The 20,277-nt window shown below is 40.8% G+C and overlaps 1 protein-coding gene across 1 annotated transcript in view; it reads right to left on the bottom strand.

Annotated features, from left to right (window-relative positions):
• Positions 1-2,077: 2,077 nt before the first annotated feature.
• The window catches only part of LOC137608133 (ankyrin-1-like), a 62,856-nt gene continuing 44,656 nt past the window's right edge, over positions 2,078-20,277 (bottom strand). Inside the window, exons 30-43 of the mRNA XM_068334210.1 lie at positions 18,778-18,982; positions 18,528-18,624; positions 17,696-17,924; positions 17,362-17,490; positions 16,050-16,169; positions 14,336-14,420; positions 13,210-13,284; positions 12,979-13,110; positions 12,741-12,899; positions 7,195-7,852; positions 6,977-7,106; positions 6,412-6,483; positions 6,161-6,253; positions 2,078-5,940 (exon numbers count right to left, since the gene is read on the bottom strand). Of these exons, the coding sequence (XP_068190311.1) occupies positions 6,185-6,253; positions 6,412-6,483; positions 6,977-7,106; positions 7,195-7,852; positions 12,741-12,899; positions 12,979-13,110; positions 13,210-13,284; positions 14,336-14,420; positions 16,050-16,169; positions 17,362-17,490; positions 17,696-17,924; positions 18,528-18,624; positions 18,778-18,982 (2,160 nt within the window). The 3' untranslated portion in view covers positions 2,078-5,940; positions 6,161-6,184. The remainder of the gene's footprint in view (positions 5,941-6,160; positions 6,254-6,411; positions 6,484-6,976; positions 7,107-7,194; positions 7,853-12,740; positions 12,900-12,978; positions 13,111-13,209; positions 13,285-14,335; positions 14,421-16,049; positions 16,170-17,361; positions 17,491-17,695; positions 17,925-18,527; positions 18,625-18,777; positions 18,983-20,277) is intronic.

Consider the following 20,277-nt stretch of genomic DNA (forward strand, 5'->3'; position numbering starts at 1 on the left):
TTCTTTGGAGCAGCGGACCTCATGTCAATGTTTTAAAGAATTATCTGAGCAGCTGAGTCACGCTTGTACTGATGTAAATCACTCCAATAAGTGTTAGAGACTAAAACATTGTCTACATGTCTCGGTGTCTCTCAGGCTTTGACTGTCAGCACATAAACAAATGAACCACTTGTGTGCCGGCGCTACACCACAGGGTGTCACTCAGCCTCTGCCTGGGTCAATGGATACCATTCACAGCAACTGTTTTTTTGGGCTGTGTTATTGACAGAAGGAAGCCCACACCGGGAGCTTGAACTTCAAATCTTAACCCACATAAACACCCACATGTGCACCAAGGCTCACGGGGAAACAAGGCACACAACACAGCTTAGCTTTATTGTACAACAACGTTATACGGACAGAAATACATATAGAGCTATGAAGATATAATCTCTGTCTTCTCTGCTTTTTGTTTCAATATTACAAATGGATGTGACAGCTGATGCATGAGGTTTGGCTTATGGTATGATTTCCTACATTTATTTGTTTATTTGACTGTCTGCAGGATTGTAATAACGGTGCATTTTGTAATAAATAGTCCAAAATGTAATAACTTTTTCATTTCATTTTGTAATAAAGCTGCATTTTGTAATAAAGTACCGCATTTTGTAATAAACTGCCCCAACGCATTTTGTAATAAATTTTGCCGCATTATGTAATAACTTATGACATTTTCAACGTTAATTACAAAATGCAACGTTATTACAAAATGCGGCTCAACAATGATGTTGTGGGTTTCTGATTAAGTGGATCATGACTGGATCTTTGGCTGAGGAAGAGTTGATTACATTTTACTGAAAGGATGTTGATTCAAATTGTTGTTGGCTTTTTTAAAAATATGATCATTTTGCAAGAAAAATTATTCCCAAGCAAAACAAGGCGACAAAACAAATCAACAAAATCATAATATCTAAATATGACCACCGTTATACGTAATGCTCCATCAAGATCCTGATGCTGTTGCTAAAATGTAGCTGCGATAAAGTATATTCATGTGAATTTCATTTCTCAAAGGGAAGCGGTTGTATTTAGACAATGTGTGCCCTTATTTACACAATGTGTGATCTTATGGAAAACTACATTCTTATATATTTACTGATAATTCGTGGACCACAGATAATCAACACTTGTTTCAAAATGTAACTGATTCAATTTTTTAAAAAAAAGCTGTTTGATTTACATTTTTCAAATTTGTCCTTTCATTTTCAGAATTTTATTGTCAGGTCACAAATGTTCAGAATAATCTTCTGTTTACCACTAATATTAAAAAAAGGGTGTATTCTAATAAAACAGTAAATACAAACAATGGTTCACATATGAATGCATCTCAAAAACGTCAACCTAACATTCTCTTGTGATGTTTGATTCAGACACAATGATTTTGTATAAAATGTCAGCATCCCATGGAAAAGGACACACTAATGGGAGGATTTTTTTTTTTTTTTAGGTTTTATGAAGAATAACTGAAAATCATGTCAATCCATCATTTATGAATTTATTTTCTTTCTGCATCCAGTTTCCTAAACCCAGTTTGAATCCTGGTCTGACCCAGCGGGTGTCTTCAGAGCTGCGTCGACATTGTGTGCACTGCTTCCCTCTGCTGGTGAAAAGCGGTACTGTGGGTGAGGAGCGAACTTAAAAGCCTAGTCAGCAGAACTGCTGCCTCCACATCCATGAGTCAGATGTAGAGTTACACCCCTGCAATCGTTTTGTACTGCTCTTAACAGATGGACATCACTTTGGTCATAGTTTTTTTTTTTGCTATCTCAGTAGGTCAGACTGACGGTGGTGCAGAAGGTAGTGCTGTTGCTTCACAATAAGACGGTGCAGGTTAAAGTCCTTTTTGTGTGTTGTTTGTATGTTCTGTCCAGGTTCGCTCTCCAAAATTTATTTTAGGTGAGTTGATCAGTGGTTGCATAGGTGTGTGGATGAGTTGTTTGACTTTCAAATATACATACATATTTTTATTCTTACAAAAACACACATATTTATGTCACATCTTTATTCATTTTTGTAAATGGTTTGAGCTGGTGTACAGGGTAAGATGATCTATACATATCTTCATGGCAGAATGATTCTGATTTAAAGGCTTGTATATATATTCACATTTGTTTGTCCTCTCTCCAGGAAAATACAAAAGAAAAGAAAACAAGTGTTCATAGCTACAAAGCCTCTACATTCCCCATGATGTGGGCATTGGCCTAGTCTACATAACGCTTAAAGAACATCCATAACAACTCTATGAGGGTGCATAGCATTCTAATTAAATATATTTTGTCATATATTTATACATATATTTTATTAAAAACATCTTTTGTGCATGTGCGCAGTTGCATTCCTTAAGATATAGTAATATGATATTGCATTTACATTGTCATGTATCCATTCTAAAGGAGTATAGGTGATTTTTATTCGTCGCAATGGTTAAAATGTTACAATACTCTTTAAAGCACATCCTTGTTGGTTACACGTTTTCTCAAGCAAGGTTTAAACGGTCTTCCCTTCTTCTGCCAGATTCAACTCATAACCCCCCCCCCCCACACACACACACACTCTTTATAAACACATATTATATGGTGTAGTTGAATTCGTCATAGAGCCAAGGTTCACTGAGTAATGTAAGTCATTTTGTATAACAAGACTGCACACAGTTTCTCTTAACTTATGAAGTGATTGTTTGATTTTAGAACTGCAAGATAATCAACTGGATGACTTACAGTCACAGTTCTAATCCTTAAGATTTCAGCCTTGTGTGATTTAATGACGTCTGCAGCCTTTGCTCCAACCAGGATTTAGGACGACACCAAAGTCAAAGTCAGGATCTGACAAATTTAATATCATCTTTTGCTCAGAAATGTTAATTGAATGTTGTTTCTCATATTATGTAGATGACAAACACACAGTGTTTGTCATCTACGTCATGTCCAGCAAACGGAAGCATGATGTCCTTTAAATCCTTTTTGCTTGTGAGCAAAATCCTGCTGGATCGTTTTGAGCACTCTGTCAAGAAGAGATATTTCTTGCTAAAACACCAACAGAATGCTGCTAAAACAAATGGTGTATTTTGGTGTGGTAAAAATCTTAAGGACTATAACTTTAAAATGAGATTAAGTAGATTTTATTTATTAAAAATCTTCTAAACTTAATAGATCTGACATTTCTCTTGTGCTGATACAGAACAAGATGAATCACACTAGAAATTGAGGGAGTCACAGATCTGCATCATTCAAAAAGTGCATGAATTTAAACATAGTAAAAGTAGAGTGTGTGTATCCTGACTGGATTCACAGCTCAGATTTAAAACCTTGACTTATGACAAAAAAAACCCTTTGATATGATTACAGAAGTTGTACCAAAAAAAGGTCAAATAAAAATCAAATACCGGTAAAACACTGTATAAACCGTGTTATATTAGCAGCCCACAGGAAACATATGAGTGTGTCCTCTAAACAAAGCTGTCACATTGCCTCCCGGGGAGCTTACACACACACACACACACACACACACACACACACATACACACACACACACACACACACACACACACACACACACACACACACACACACACACACACACACACACACACACACACACAGCGAGAGAGAGTTGTCGTTTTGCTTCACAAAGTCCCACCAAACCCCCTCATGCATCCCTATCCCATCTCAAATGACCCTCAGGTTTCATCCTGAACTCCTTTTATTGTCCGTCACTCGTCTTTGGAGAGAAGAAAACATAGAAACAAAAACATTATTGATTCTGACAGAGCAGAACTGAAAACCTGAGTGGAGTAACAGTGGAAAACATGTGATATGTAATCAGAAACATGTGCTGTGTCAGTGGAGGCTATCATGTGCACAGACTGGGAAGGGAAAATATGTGCATTTTGTGTAATGTGTAATTAAAGTGTCCATTCATTCATTTGGTGTCTCACTCATTCAGGCTACAGTAGCATTTACAGTACTTAAATGTTTTATTCTGATTTTCAGGAAAAGTGTGCTACTATGACATGACCCCTCCGTAGTGCAGCAGTTGGGAATCTGCATAAAGCAAAAGTTTTGGAGATGAAACAAGCAACGTTAAACTAAATAACTGAAAAAGAAGGAGTAGTCAGCTGGTTTGTACCATACTGACTCTTCATTAGGTATCTGTTAACATATCCTGGTTTACATTTTGCTACGTTCGGTGCTGTAAATAATAATAATAATCCCTCCCGCTGCTACAGCTAAGTCACCCAATCTTGCATCGATTTGTCATCTTTGACTCGTTTCCTCCTGATCTGGGTTCAATCAGTCCCAACTTTAGGTTTGATGATTAAAAAGAACCCTGGGTTCCATCTTCTGTGCTCTTGTTATGTGTTATTGCTGTAGCTATCTCAAAAAAAGTCACCCCCCCCCAAAGAAAAAAAAAAGTTCTGAGCAGGTAATTATTACATAATGATGAGATGTGCTTCCGATCATGTATGTGCATGCGTCTGTTTGCAAATATGAACGTTTGCGTGTCTTCATAATTCACGAGTCTGGGGTCGGTGTTAAGACAATCACAGTGCTGCCTCGCTGTCTTGTCACATTCACATGTTGTCGTACCATCGCGCTACTTTTTTTGGGGGTGCTTTGGGAATGCTCTGGGCTACATCCTCAGATGAGTCGGATCTTCATCCAATTGGATGTACCAGCGTTTGCATCCGTTGCAGACAGATAAAGAGAGGAGCACACAAAGATTTTCTCAGTGTTTTCAACATTTGGAGCAGATGTTGAAGGATGATTTTACTGCATATTGACTGATGCTACTGATGAAGGCTGTGAGTTGAGGTGACATGCGCTACTAGAGGAATAATGGAAGAAGGTAGAAAAGGTCTCAAAGGAAGAAAATGTTGATCTTGGTGTTGTAGAGCTGCTGCACAGTGCGATCAAGCAACCCAAACTCCTTCCAGAGAAAACATTCCCCGTTGTCTGAAAATCACATTTCCCCTGTGAACACAAGGGGTGACAGAGCTTCAGCTCCTTACCAAGGTTGGACGATTCTTCGAACCAAGGCGGACAAGTTTAAAAGAAACGAATAACAAGAGACGATCCACAAATGAAAAGACGCCAGCGCACAGGGACAGAAACGCAGGGCAGCACGGAAGCTTTCTCATTCCAGCGCTGAGCTCGCCGTGACATCACAGGGCGAAGCGAGCCAAATCGCGAGGCGGGGCTCAGCGCTAAGCCAGAAGCAGGTAACACATGCGATAGAGAAGAATACACGCACACACGTACACGCATTGACACATGTCCACGTAGCATAGAGTGCATATATCTCATTGAGAATAGAAGGGGGATTGGTCCAGTAAGAAGCGTTGGTAGGCTCAGCTGAAGCTTAGCAAGTTTACAAAACCATCCACTGAGGGACTTTTTTTTTTGGCTCTAGTGTTACTGGACTTCACTTGTTTTGTCTCTCCAGGTGGGGCTGGGTGGGATACAGTCCTCAAAACGGCCTGGAGCCCAGTTGCGGGCCAGCCCCACACCTTGTACCCCTTCAGTTTGTGGATAATGACAGTTCAAAAGGTCAAAGGGCATGCACCAGCAGTCATCATGCGTTTACAGTTCACAGGAAGCACTTTTTGTCACTTTTTTTTCTTGGTTATTTACCGACATTTATGTAAAAAAAGAACCATCATGCCTTAGTTTAGTTGATATTTTTCTTTACAAATGTTATAAAACTACAAGTTGAACTCCTCTTTTTTTTTTCCGTCACTTTTTTTCTGCAGCGGTCCGTGTTCAGACGTGGAGGATGGTTCTGTTTGTCATTTTCGTAGTCTGCACTTCTTTGCCTTTCTTTCACTTTTTTCTCTCCCCCCTTGCTTGTTTTCCTCTGCTGTCTGGTTGTGTTTTTGTGGGGGATGTTTTGGCAGTTGCTTCCCTAGAAAACAAAGAGACATCATTAAGATATGAAACACTCTCATTCCCACTGAACTCTATGATGAGAGTGAAATGAATGCTGCCTCTGGAGCTCTAATGATGTGCATTAATGGAGAAGAACAGAACCTTTCTGAGCTCTAGCAAATTCTTATATGTTGCCATACAGGTTTCTTTTCTATCCAAGCATTTGGATGCACAAGTATTTGTTTGCTGTCCTTTACCTGGAGGACTGGTGACTATATATTTCAGTGTTTAACTCTGCGTTGACTGGTACGTTGCACTGACTGAGCACCCTTCCTCACATCCAGCGCCACCTGGAGCAAGGAAGGAGGGAATAGGGAAGGAAAGAATACTTAGACTCGGACCAGTTAATTTCTGAAGCCTCTGTACGTATCCAGACACAAGAAGCCTACTCATTTATCCAAATTTCTACCTGCATATTGGGCGCTGATGATGAAATCATGACATTCACCTTTCGAGCAAGTGCGGTTCCACGCTCAGAAACAAACTGTGTCTCAGCAGCCTGCTCCCCTTTCTCCTCTTTCTGCACAAAAACAACACAGTTTACACATTAAAAGTTACTCAGTTACACATTAAAAGTTACTTTCTTATTGGTGCGCTATAAAAATAGTTTTCTTCCACAAATGTTAAAAAAAATGTAAAAAGGCCAAAAAAAACAAAAGCATTGAGAATTGCCCATTAGTTGCACCACACAACCCATCATTATGGTCTGTTTCTGTGACTCCATCAAAATAATCCATTTTGATGATTCAGTGTTCCGTGAGACTAAAATCTGTTGATGGTCGCAAGCAAAAACATTTAAAAAAATATTAAAATCAAGTCGAACAGCTCCTTCCCATTTTACAATTTGAAAAAAGGGATGGACAAAGATGTTTCCCCCTCGGCGCAGCAACCTGACCTGGCCCCCGCCTCAGCTCCTGTTCCCAAACATGTTGACAAAACCCCAGCCCCCTGTCAAAGGACTGTGAGCCCTGCCGGTGCCCCCGCAGCACATACGAGTAACCCGTGTCACACACCGGATTCAGCAGAGCCTCCTGGGCGGCGTGCAGGCCGGGCACGCTGTGTCCCGAGGAGACAGAGCCCACCCAGCCCTGCAGGGAGTCCTTGTCTGGTATGTAAGGTTGAAACGCTCCACCTCCGACCACCCTGGAGAGAAAATGGAGAATAAATCCAAAAGCAAAGATAAGGAAAGACAAGAAATGATGATCACTGAGATATGTAACAGCAGACGAACCGGTTATCTCCGTTATGATCTGCAGCCCGACTCAGTCCCGACACCTCACACCGCTGGGCGTACACTTGCTGGCCTGCAACAACAGAAACCCCTTCCACTGAACCGAGGCCTACACCTCCACCTCCTACTTTTTTTCCTCTTCCTGTAGCGAGAGCCTCCCCTCTCCTGCCGTCTGACCTCTGACCTCCCAGCTGCCCGTTCAGGTTGACCTTGGGGACGGCGCCACTGGCCCTCACCCTGTCCCTTTCTGCCAGTACCGTTTCTGGCTCCTGTGGTGCCTCCTCCTCCTCTACCTCTCCTTCCTCCTCCTCCTCCTCCTCCTCCTCTTCTAGTTCCATGATGGAGCCGCTGGCACCGCTGGCTCCGCTGCTCGGACGACCCAAGCTGCAGGGAAGGGAGAGCGTGGCGCCTTCGGAGTCGTCAGCCCGGCTGCTGCCCTCCAGTGACGAGTCCTCCACGGTAACCAGCGAGGGGCTGACCCCTGCTGGCCACACCTGAACGTCCGACATCTCCATTAACGTGTCTTCTTCGGTGGTAGCAATAGGGGCGCACTCCAGGCTGGAAACTTCCTGCCAGTAAGGTTCGGTGCTCAGTGGAGAGGGTAAGCTGTACTGCATAGAGGCTGGGGACAGCAGCTCCTCCTGCACCAGCCCATAACCTGGAGGGTGGACAGGGGCGAGACAAGAGAGAGACTAACACCAGGCAGGCACAGCCAAAGGGAGGAGGGGGGCAGGAACGACTGTTTCTCCAACTCACGAGAAAACAGTGGTGATCAGCCCTGTCCCAATGCACCAGGAAAGAATCAAATCTGGATGAAAGAGTCCACAAATCTCGGATAAAGACATCCTCCAGTCCGTTTCAATAGTGTGAAAGGGAACAGATTGTTACTTTATAAGGTAAGAACATTGATTTCCATTATTCCTCTTTCCTTTCTTGTCATTGGGACATGGCAGTAATAGTGAGGTGAGGGTTAAAGGCGTTTGGTGTATCATCCATTGTCTATGAATGGTGCAGGGCTCAAGTAAGTCCTTCAGAAGAAGAAAAAACATGCACATCTGGACTTTTAGAGTGTAGTGATTGTGGGGTTGGCACGATATAAAACTCTAAGTTGTTAACCATCCCAGAAAAGGGTTTGAAGTGAGATGCTCATTGCAGCAATTTTGGATTTCTATTCAGTCAATTCATTATCTAAAAAGAATTGCTGTACGTTAGAAATCTGAGTATGACAAATATGCGTTCATATGCGTTGTGTGGAGACAGACGTTAGTTTTGAATAATCTATGATTTTTCGTAACAACCCTGCTGCAATACAAACACTGTGATGTGTGCTACAATGTCCATACTATCGTTCCAACCCGTGTTCCTGCGTGGGAATCAGCAGCGTCTTGAAGAGTCTGCAGAGGGAAATGCAAGTTGTTCTTGCATCTCCTTGTAGTTCAAGTTCAGAGTCATGCATCATGTGTCAGCACCCCAAGCATCCAAATAAACGTCATCGTACTGCTCTCAGACAGTACCCTCTCTCCCCACACACACACACACACACACACACACACACACACACACACACACGCACACACGCACACACCACACACACTGCTGCTCAATTGAAACTAATAAACATAAAATAAAAGACAGAAGATTTAAAAAAAAAAATTTTTGCTGGACAATGAAGGCAGTAAAACGCAGAAAATAAGCTTCAACAGTATATATATGTACCGTAAATACATATTTTTTACACTGGTTTGATTGCCAAGATCTCACATAGTGGCAAAACATGAGGACACACACATAAGCAAACTGTCAAGTACACAAAGAAATTCTAAATACATTCAGTTGTACAGGTATAGTCCTCAACCTACGAACACAATTGGTTCTGAGAGGCTGTTTGTAAACTGAATAAGTCATTATTAAATTTCAATCTATGATCACCATTTTAGGTCTACACACGAAAGTGCTATTCCTTAAGACTCACCAGAAATAATAACAAAATATAAGAACAACACAAACTAAATACAATACTGTAGGACTGTAATGTAAATTTTATATTTCTAACTCTGCTGAATTAATTTTATCCTTGCGGGATGTAGAAGCCAAGCCAAACTTTAAGCCATTGATGTATTCCACCACACTTACACGAATGACATGCTGAAGCGCTTCCTGGTAATCAAAAGTCCGACACGCCACTTTATGTTTGATTATTCTTTTTTTTTTCTTCTAATAAGTTTCTTAGTGAATTCAACAAAAAGTTAACGTCAAATACCAAAACATTCAACTTTCAGAGTTTATTTTGTAGTTAAACCAAATATTTAGAAAAATAAACCCCACATATATTTAATCTAATCTCTATGTTGTGTTTTTTTGTTTGGACTGATGATTCATTGTGAGGACATTTACTATGATAAACTGTATTAATGAGTTTAGATGAATGAAGTTAGGTGAACTTTTGACGGTAAAGGTGCATGTCACCCAAAAACAAAGTGAAGATGAATTAACACTATTTTTAATCAGAACATTAAAACAAAATTCCACCCTATGAGAAAGACTGACAAAAACTAAAAACACAAACATCTCAAATCCAAACACATTTATATTCTAGTGCGTGTTGTAGAAATTCTTTATATATACAAACAGCTTTCACAAATGACACTTTTAAAATAAAATAATATAACATATTAAAATACTAGTATTTCCTGTGATTTTCTCGTCCACACCCCGACTGAGAGGGATTCCTGTGTAACAATGATTTATCTCGTGTCTGATGAACTGCAGTAATCTGTCATGAACAATGTTTTCACAAAAAATACGACTACAATTTGAATTGTTCATCAAGATGATGATCTATTGCAGCCCTTGGGGGCTCATCTAAAAGAAGAAAATGACTGGATGAAGTAATATAAAGATTTCTCCCTCATGCTTTTTAGATTTTAAATCAGAATCTGTTCTACCATAAATTACATTAAAATGACGTGAGCAGTAAAGAATTCATGTGCTAATGGGTGAAATATTTCTTTACTATGTAACTACAGTAATACTATTTTTTGTGAGTTAGTGTGTCTTTGATTCTGGGATGATACAAGGCCAAGAGGATGAGTGCTGGCAGAATGAGGTGAAGAGAGAAGAATGAGTCAGGATTAGGATGAGGATTAGAATGAGTTGGATGAGTCTGGGTTAGCCTTTCCCTTCACTTCTACTATTTAACATAACACACACAAACACATAGAAGGTGTCAGAGGCACAGGGTGTGAGGGAAACACAAACACACTCTACAGAGAGAAACAAAAAGATAGCACACTGCACGACACGCTACTCACACGACCACTATACAGACATACACACACACACACACACACACACACACACACACACACACACACACACACACACACACACACACACATACACGTACACACACAATACTGCACACATTGAATTACAGGTGATGACACACATTTTGGGGTCACAGGTGAGTTTCAACGGTGTGGATCTATTATCACACACACCCCACAGCGCTATGCCTGCTGGGAGTCAGCAATAAAACAATGTTAAGAGTGAGTTTGCAGTCAGACGTGGGCAAAACACAGATTTGGGAATTGTAATTAAATATTCAATGAACATCAAACTTTAAGTTAATTAAGGAAAAAAAAATTTTTTGAGAGTAATTTACAGCTATTTTGCCCATGAATGAAAGACATCATGTCACGGAAATGTTGTGTATTAAACATCAGGTGTCATACAGCTGGACAGTGTATTACAGCAGAGCCTTAAAACACACCGTTTACTAGTAATTAAAACAAAAACAGCATTTTTTTGTTAAAACAGCATCAAAAAAGTGAAATACAATGATTTAACAATAAATGTTTTATAATGTGAAGTAAATGTTCCACGGTGAACGCATGCCATGCACATTAAGATACCAGAGTCAAAAAGGCAAAATTGATTTTGTTTTAGAAAGTCCTCCCACACAAAAACTGGTCACACAGACACACACACACACACACACACACACACACACACACACACACACACACACACACACACACACACACACACACACACACACACACACACACACACGCACGCACGCACACACACGTCACACATACAAGCAGATAACAGCGAAGCATGCAGCATGCACATGCACAAACTGTAGAACACACATAGAGCTGGACTGAGAGAAGAGGAGGAGAGGGCCCTCCCTCGGCTGAATGAGGGAGGAGCGCAGGAAAATAACATGAAAAGAGAAGAGGAGGCGGCCCAGAGGTCAACATGAGGTCACATGAGGTCAGAGGTCAGACAGGAAGAGCTGTGAGGGAGAAGAGCAGGAGAGGGGAGAAGGAGGAGGGCGGTTGGCCAGCAGATATGACGTCACAGAGAAAGATGGAAGTCAGGACAGAAAGGGAGATTGTCCTGAGCAAAAGACAAAAGTTCATCAGACTCAGTCAGAGGTGAGATTCTGTCTTCTTCTCAGGGAAAGAAAGAGAGAGACTGAAAGAGGGAAGGATAGAAACAATGTATGAAGGCCCAGAGCACGCTATCATCTGTCTACTACTACCACTTCTGACTAGTGTATCCGTCCCAGACATGTATGTATGTGCGTTTTTGTGTGTGTGTGTGTTTGTGTGTGTGTGTGTGTGTGTGTGTGTGTGTGTGTGTGTGTGTGTGTGTGTGTTAGTGTGTGTGAGACAGACGCACAAACCCACTTAATCTGTACAAATTATCTAAAATGAAAGATCAGGAATTTCCCACACGTAAAGAGTTAGCCTGTTTTGAATATTAAAACCCTGCTAGTTACTCTCCTTTCTCATATTAGATAAAGAATGACATCCATCATGTTAAGAGCTCCGGAATGAGGCGTGAGGTGCGTCAGTGAAACTGCAATGACTTGTGCCTCAGTGAGGAATGCACACAGCCAGTGTTAGTGCATGCTGCAAAAGGCCAGGAGTTTGTGGTGAGACAATGATACCATTCTCAGGCCTGAGAGACATCATTTGAGATCCATCATCATCATCATCATCATTATCATCATCATCATTATCATCATCATGTACATATCATGAGCAGCAAACCACCATGCAGCCCCAGGTTCAGCTTCAACTTACCCCTCCTGAAAAACGGAGGTCTAATAACTTGTGGCTTGTGCACTAGGCGCAGTGACCTTGTATCCGTGACCTCTTGTAGAGCAACAGAGACAAGGTAGAATGGCTGTTACCCACTCTCACAGGCAAGTAAAGGGGTTTTCAGCGGGGAGAAGAGTAGAGAAAACCAGTTCCCATATCCTGCTAGGGAATCATGTCTCAGATTTTTAGTAGCGCTAACTAACACCCGCCACAATGACCACTACATATGCATTCGAGTAATAGTAACAGTAGTTAATAAGTGTAGCAGTTGTGACCACTCCAGATCATCATGGTACAATCAAAGGAGTTTACATGCATATATTTGTAAAACATTTTAAAGTGGGGAAGATGTTTAAAGGTAACAATGTGTTAAAGCCAAATGTAAGCAAACTCTTCTGTGTTTCTTTGGTGTTTGATGTGTGGTCTTACCATTGATGACACTGGGGGACAGCAGGGTGGAGTCGCGGTCGCTGAGTCGACAGGCACCCTCCTCTAAAGAGCCGGGAGCAGGCTGTGGATTCTGACCCTCCAGAGAGGTGACGATGTCTGCACGGTCGATGCTTTTCAGGGCGGAGTAAAGCCTCTCCACTGAGAGGGAACACGTGAGGGACAGAGTGTATTAATGGTTCTCTTCTCAGAGCAGCAGCATGAGTGTGTCTTTACTCACTCTTGGCCCGTTTGCCTTCTCTGCTGGCCCACAGGTTGAGCAGAGCTGAGCTTTGGTCTAGCAGGGAGTTTGGATTCTCCACACGGATCCTGTTGACGTCGTCCACGTTGAACTGAAGCTCACGCGCCAACTCTGTCGAATGGACGTCGACAGAAGATCGATAGTAAAACAAACCAAGACACACAGCTACAACGTGTGGACAGATCCTCTGATCACATTCTGATCACTAACCTGCCCAACTCAAACCCAGCTGCTCAGATATGATGTTGATCTTGATCTCAGTCCTTTCCATGGCGTTCACTGTGGCTAAATAGAAAAGAGAAACTCCAATGTCACCAAAACAGTGTAACTTTACCAAACTAAGGTTTGTGTAACTTCTCTAATTTGAAAGAAATCAACTGAGTAAATCCAAATTAATATTTAGACAATGAGGTATCTACAGCTTTCCACTGCTTGATCTTGAGTATGCAGATAAATATAACTGTGTTCTAACAAGTGCTACAATATATAATGCCTCTGATTTATAATAGAAGTACATTTATAATTATTAACAACAATACTTACCGTGAAAAAAAGCATCACTCTGTTGAAGGAAATAAGCAATACCCAGAAATAATCCAGATTATCCAAATCCTTTTTGAGGAGTAAACACACTATATATACAGGATAGGTCAGAATTTGGGGTTCATTCAGGTAAAAGTCCCACCTGTCACAGTATAGCATTCAGTAACCACTACAGAGGGACAGAGGTGCAATGCAGCAGCGCTGTGCACTTCATAGACAGAAAAGGCCTTTTACCTTTAACCAGCCCGTCATCAGTGACATTTAAACCAGTCAAAACGACCGGCGGCCAATCAGCACAAGGACTCCTCTGTCTAGCTCCACTGCGAGGTCCTGCCCATTCCCAGTGCTAAGCTACAGTGCTAAAGCTAACAGTAGCTGATGCCATGCCAATGGAAATCGCAGTGGAGACACCAGCGCCATGCAAACCAATCGCAGTAGTCATTCATCTGTTATCATAGCTACCAGGCACTGAAAAAAGGAAAGGCTAATACTTCATGTGCCATGGAGCTATTTTGGGTCATGTTGGGGGTAGGGGGGGGCTGCTGCTCATCTGTTGGCGACACATTCAACAGGATTTCCTGTAACTGCACAACAAAGAAGACCTGGGCATACTGCAGAGCAGTGCATTGCATACAAGGCTCAGTCTTTGTGCCATTCATGCTAAAGAAACATCGAGATGGAATAGAAAGAGCAGAGTGGGAAGTTAAGGATTGTGGATAGTTCAACATTCAGGGCCCGTCTCAGCTGTGTATAAATCAGGGGAGGACTGAGGTTCAGGTAGCGGAGGACTCACCCAAACCAGGCTCATTCAGTGCACTGTAGCGCTCCCTCAGGGCGAGGGGGGTCAAGGTTCGTCTGCGCTCCTCACTTCCAACAACCTTAGAATGAACAGATATAAAATCATCAAAAAATGAGCTCAGAATTATTATTGCATCACCAAAGTGTGACCCCCAATGTTAGGCCTGGAGGATGTTTGCACTATTCACAGGTTTGATTGACTTCTGGTACAACGAAAAGTCATGTGAATATCGTGTATCAACTTTCATTTGTTTTGGTGGTAATGGTTTTCCTAATGCCTTGATTTAGTAGCAATCCTGTGGACGTGTGAAATGTGGCCTTATAGTCTTGTGATCTTTTGATGTAAAGCCAAAATCTGGGTTTAACTCCCCATTGTTCATCTCCACGTGAATCTTCTCAATTGTTATTTAAAATTTTTAAGAGTTTAATTTTACTGAGCTATAGCATATTTAATAGTATTTATTTTATTATTGCTTAGATTATTATTTTATTATAATATAAGACTATATTATTTCATTAGTTTATCACTATTCTATTATTATTTGATATAGAGAGTAAAGTCACAGATCATTGATTTTTATGGCATGGACTGAACAGATGATCGCTGACTGGATGGAGACTCATGTTTTGTGTACAGTATTTGTCTCTGAAAGACCATTTATCATGTTTAGATTTTGCTATAAGCATGCACTCTGCTGCCTCACTGGAGAAAGGATTTACCAAAGCCACTCCAGGCTCAGTGTTAAGTGCTATTTTTTTCCCACTATGGTTGAAAAGGGGCATGTGATCAGTAGTGGTCACAGAAATGTTCCAAGGTCTCCATAGCTCTTCAACATGCTGTCACCACCAAAACAGAAGGGGGGGTGTAATACATGTGGTTATTGTACTGCATGTGGATTGGTGGCATTGCGGTGAAACAGCCTCAGGGCAATATTAAAAATGATGAATAGCCTTATTTTTCCAAGAATTAAAAAAAAAAAAATCTAGATGGAAAATATTTGGCGAACAGGAGGTCTGTGCGAAGCAAAGTTCCTTCACCTTGTAATTACCATCAGGAACTGTTTTTCATTTGATCAGTTATTGCTTGTATTAACAGAAATGTGTGAAAATAGTATAAACATAACTATATAGCCAAGAGACTAAAAGAATGAAACATAACATGACTGCCTACTTGAACTTGTGTAGAGTGGTCGTAATACCACATCCAGCCACTAGATGTCAGTAATCTACAGCGTCACTTGCTGTGACAGGACTGTTAAATTAAGTCACAGGGACTGCAGAAAAAACTTGCATGTGTCTCACCTGTCATCCATGAGACATCTTCAGTTCAGAACTGTTCAGTTCTAGGATGAGAGGCAAAATCTCTTCTAGCTTTTCTTTCAGTCCAATTGACTTAAATCAATCTAAAGACCTACCATAACTTTGATGACTGAGAATCTCCACAGACATCTTGCTGTGAAACATTTCAACCATGTGGTGGACAAAGTTTCTTAACTATAATTTATATTCAATCATTAATGTTATGAACTTCTTTTGCTATCCATAAAAAAGGCAGTTACTAGGGGTATAGGCTAGGAGGCTGTTCTGTTTTGTCCACATGCTTTATTTGATGGTGTGGTCATTCATTTCTAGTGTGAAAGGTCAATGTCTGCTGGAACTCTTGGAGCATGTCCCCATTGAACTGGCTGTACAAATAAAGATATTCTTACCTTGACACAAGCTGGCATGGCTATGTTAAGGTTACACAGTACATGCTGTGTGTCCTCATATTTTGTGCACTTCCGCAGAAAGGACAAAAATCCGGTGGCGTCCTTATTACTGTCTCTGACCTAATATTAGAATTACAGGTCGATAAGAAGGCAAAGAAAAAGAGAAGACAAAGATGGAAAGAAAAAAGAAAAAAACAGATAGAGGACGGGAAGAGAGGGTGGATAAGTTTCAAAGACAGTAAACAAAGAGGGAGCGAAGGGAATCAAAAAGGAGACAAAATGGGAGAGAAAGAGAGGGAAGGAAAAACAAATCAACAGGGTATTAGATCCCTCCACAATATCATGAGCGTGTGTGTTGCAGTAACATGGGACGAGAAGCAGGGGGGAAACAGGGATGGACGCAGTCCACAGGCAGGTGAGAGAGAGAGAGATTTACCTTCACATTTACCTGGACGTCTGTCAGACCAGACAGTTACAGAGTGACCGCGAGAGAGAGAAAGAGAGACAGTGAGACAGACACATACAGACAGGAAAGGCCGCAAGATAGGAAGGCAGGCCGAGACAGTGTAGCAGTCAGAGGACATGCAAACAGTTAACCCAGAGAGTCGACAGACAGGTTGGTAAGTTGTTTGTTGCTTGATTAACGACAAGAGTTTTATCAGGTTATTTATCTATCTGATACCAAACAACAGTTCCTCACTTGGACAGACAAACAACATGAACATGAAAACTGCATGCACAGTACAAAGACAGGTGGAAGCAGGAGGAGAATTGAATAAAATCGATGAAACACAACAGGATAAAAAGTAAGAAATGATTGACGGAAAAAAAAAGATGCACTTATTTTACAGGGACTTCTTTAGCAACACTTTACATCACATATGAGGAAGGTGTTCATTAGGGCTTGTTTACCAAAAGGTGATTCAATCAAAATTAAACAGAGAAGGAATTAAAAATCAGGGACAACTTCAAATTGATATTACCCAAAAATGTTATATAACAAAAAGAATAGAATGACTTATCAGTTTATAACAAATGGTCAATAACAGTAATCTTCGTTGGTATACCTTCACACTGACTGTGTGATGAGCGAAATTTAAACTCTTTATTAATCTTAAAATTTGCTTTAACTGTATGACGGATGTGACAATGGAAAGCAAGCACACAAAAAGCGTGGTATGAATATCTGGGTGATCAGGAGGGGAATGGTGAGATCATCCTTCACACGGTGGACTCACAAAACCACAGAACCCATAGAACACGTGGTGACTGATAGAGAAGCAGGCAAATAAACAGTCCCGTGGACACAGACCTTGACAGAGACAGGCAGCCTGTTATCTCTGAAGGCCTGGAAGCTAAAGCTGCGCGGCTGCTGGGTGGCCTTCCTGATGGGCACCAGGTTTCCAGAACATTCCAGGTGAAGTGGCATGCCCTCCATTAGCTGCAGAGGTGATAACATTATCATAAAAACAAGAGAATCTAAGCTTTTAAACGAGAATGTTACTCGTACTCTCAAAATGAAGGATCTTTTTTAATGAGGCAAAAGGAATGTATCTAAGACTGAGTATAGAATTTATTTCATATTACACAAATTACTCCAATGTGTTGCACGACTTAACAACTATTCCTGTTTATTTTTCGTTCACCTCAATGTCTCGACTACGGGCCACTTCTGTGAAGTTTTCATGTAGCTCCAAAGTTTTGTCCATCTTGTCGTCTGTCATACAATAACAGCGCAAGCGTCCCTCCCGCGCCTCGTTCATCTTGGCAAAAATAACAAACTTGGCCATGTACGGGACGGACATCAGCTCTCGGTAGAGCAAGTTGGCAAAGGTCACCGCCTCTGCTGTGCGGGGACAGTCTGCCAGCCAGAATCTAAAAGGAAGGAAAGAGGAGAGAGATGTGGAGGAAAAAAAATCTGATTAATGTTCAGATGTGTGCAAGAGACTGGTGACACGAAAATGACTGGCAATGAATTTGTCTTGATGGGGCTGTAGGTGACAGTTTGAAGCTTCATTTAATATGTTAACATTTGATTTATCTCTGTGTATAATTAACTAATATTATAAGACAAGTATGACAGTATTTAAAACTAGATTTACATCCTGGCTGTGTTAATTTCTCTCTTTACACAGACAGGGAGATTCACCACCACTATCTATGTCAGATTATCGTCAGAGGACACCACAGTACAGAAAAGGCAATTCGGTATACTAATGGATAGCTACTTTTACATTACATAGCTATATGTTAATGTTACCTCATGTTATCCAGAGGTGAACATGCTTGACAAACATGGTCACATGATACCAGTAACACTGAAGGGGTTTGATTTTTTTTAAAGCAGCAAAGCGCAGGTTAAGTAGGTTGGCAAAATATTCATCCATTGGTGGCAAAACAAGCTGGAAACATTTTCTGAAATGTCAGAAATAACAACAACAACAAAAAAAGACCTAACCTTCATTCTCAGATGCTCACCTTGCAGATACATTAGTGGTAAAGTTGGCACAGTTGTTGGCATACATCAGCTTGGTAGTTCCAGTGATATCCTCCCACTGGGCTGCTGCTGTGCCACCTGACAAAATAACAAACCGTAATGTTATTCATGCTTTGATTACCTAGTTAGCAGATTCTCACGTAAACCATTTTGATGCATATAGAGTTTTGTGAAGGTACATTAAGGAAATCTTTATCTTCCTTTTTTGATGAATTTAAACATTAATCATACCAATGACGCTGCAGAGGAGGCGCAAACTGGTGGTATCCCCCTCCCCTGCATCACGAGGGCTCTCCCTCCAGGATGGTGGTAAAGGGATACGCAGCCCGATTGGACGGTGAAATTTGCGTCGCCGTGGCTCAATAGTAACCACTGGGCTGAAGGTCGCTTGGTTGCCAAGCTGTCGAGTTAGAAGCTCATCAGGGATTGGCTGCGCCTGAGGTGGAAGCATCAGGACAAATGGTTATTAAATTGGAGGACATTAGAGCAAACAGTTTAAAGGATATGAAGTTGAAGAACGGAACAAAAGAGGAAAATACACTCAAGCAGAGGTAATCTAGAAAGATAGTAAACAGGTGGGAGATAGAAAAGATTGACACATCAAACTCACAACCATACTCACACATGCAACCAATTCATATTTCACACCTGACCCAACTCAGATCAGTGCATCAGCTCGGACAGAGCGGCTCACAACTTAAATCAGGGAACTGAGAAGTGATGAATGGCTGGATAAAAGGAAAATAAACAGAGCAACATTAGACAAAGCAAAAACTCATGCATCAGTGCTGTGACAAATCAGTGCTTCAAAAGGCAATGCAAATAAACAATGCAAACTTAAGTGATAAAAAAAGAAATAAATATTGAACGTATAATGTCATCATAAGCACACTGCTATGAAATACAAGGTTTTGTTTGAACAGAGATAGTTAGTGTGAGCCAACTTTCCATATGTGTGTCTGTGGAGGCCTGGATGAGTAGCAGTCAGCTACATATCTGCCAAAAGTTTCACTTTGACTGCTCGTTTGGACTTTAAATCATATGCTGCAGACTGTTTTAAGGCTGTCATATTGTATCTTAAATACCCTGAAAATGTTTTGTTTTGTTTTTTTCTCATTCACTGTGCTCAGTATTCGAGTTCCAGGCTGACTGAAGTTGGTAAAGTTTGGTTATTTCAAGCGAGATTCCTGTTTTTTGTCCTAGCTTCTCTTACTTGCTTGTGATGGGTTTAGTTAAAATGAGAAACAAAATGTGTTTTGTTTGTCAATGCACAAAATCATAGTCATGATAAAATAGATTATGTGACAAAGTTAGATTTCATGTAGCCTTTAAAGCTTTAAGGAACTGGTGGAAGATCCTGTAGTAGTTGGAATTACTTTTTAACATCCTTAAAGATATCTTAGCCATTTTTTTACAACTGCATATTTCATTCTATTGCTGAAGAGTCTTGAAAATTTATCAAAGAACTTCTGATTCTTAATTTATATGTCATGTATTTGGAGTAGCTGATGGTTTCATTTAAACATTGGATTATTTAACTAACTTAATGAAATGTTATGTAGAAAAGCTACTCACAAATCTGACAAAGAAATGTTCAGAATAAGCACAGTGTCATGGAGGTCAGTCAGCTGTTTTGTCCTGAGTTAATTCTGATGAGCACTAGATTGTCTCAAACACACTAACAATGATCATAGGTCTGAAAAGAATCTATTTTTTCCTTGTTTTCCCATA

Source organism: Antennarius striatus, chromosome 15, assembly GCF_040054535.1.
Source record: "Antennarius striatus isolate MH-2024 chromosome 15, ASM4005453v1, whole genome shotgun sequence".
In the NCBI taxonomy this organism is placed as follows: Eukaryota; Metazoa; Chordata; class Actinopteri; order Lophiiformes; family Antennariidae; genus Antennarius; species Antennarius striatus.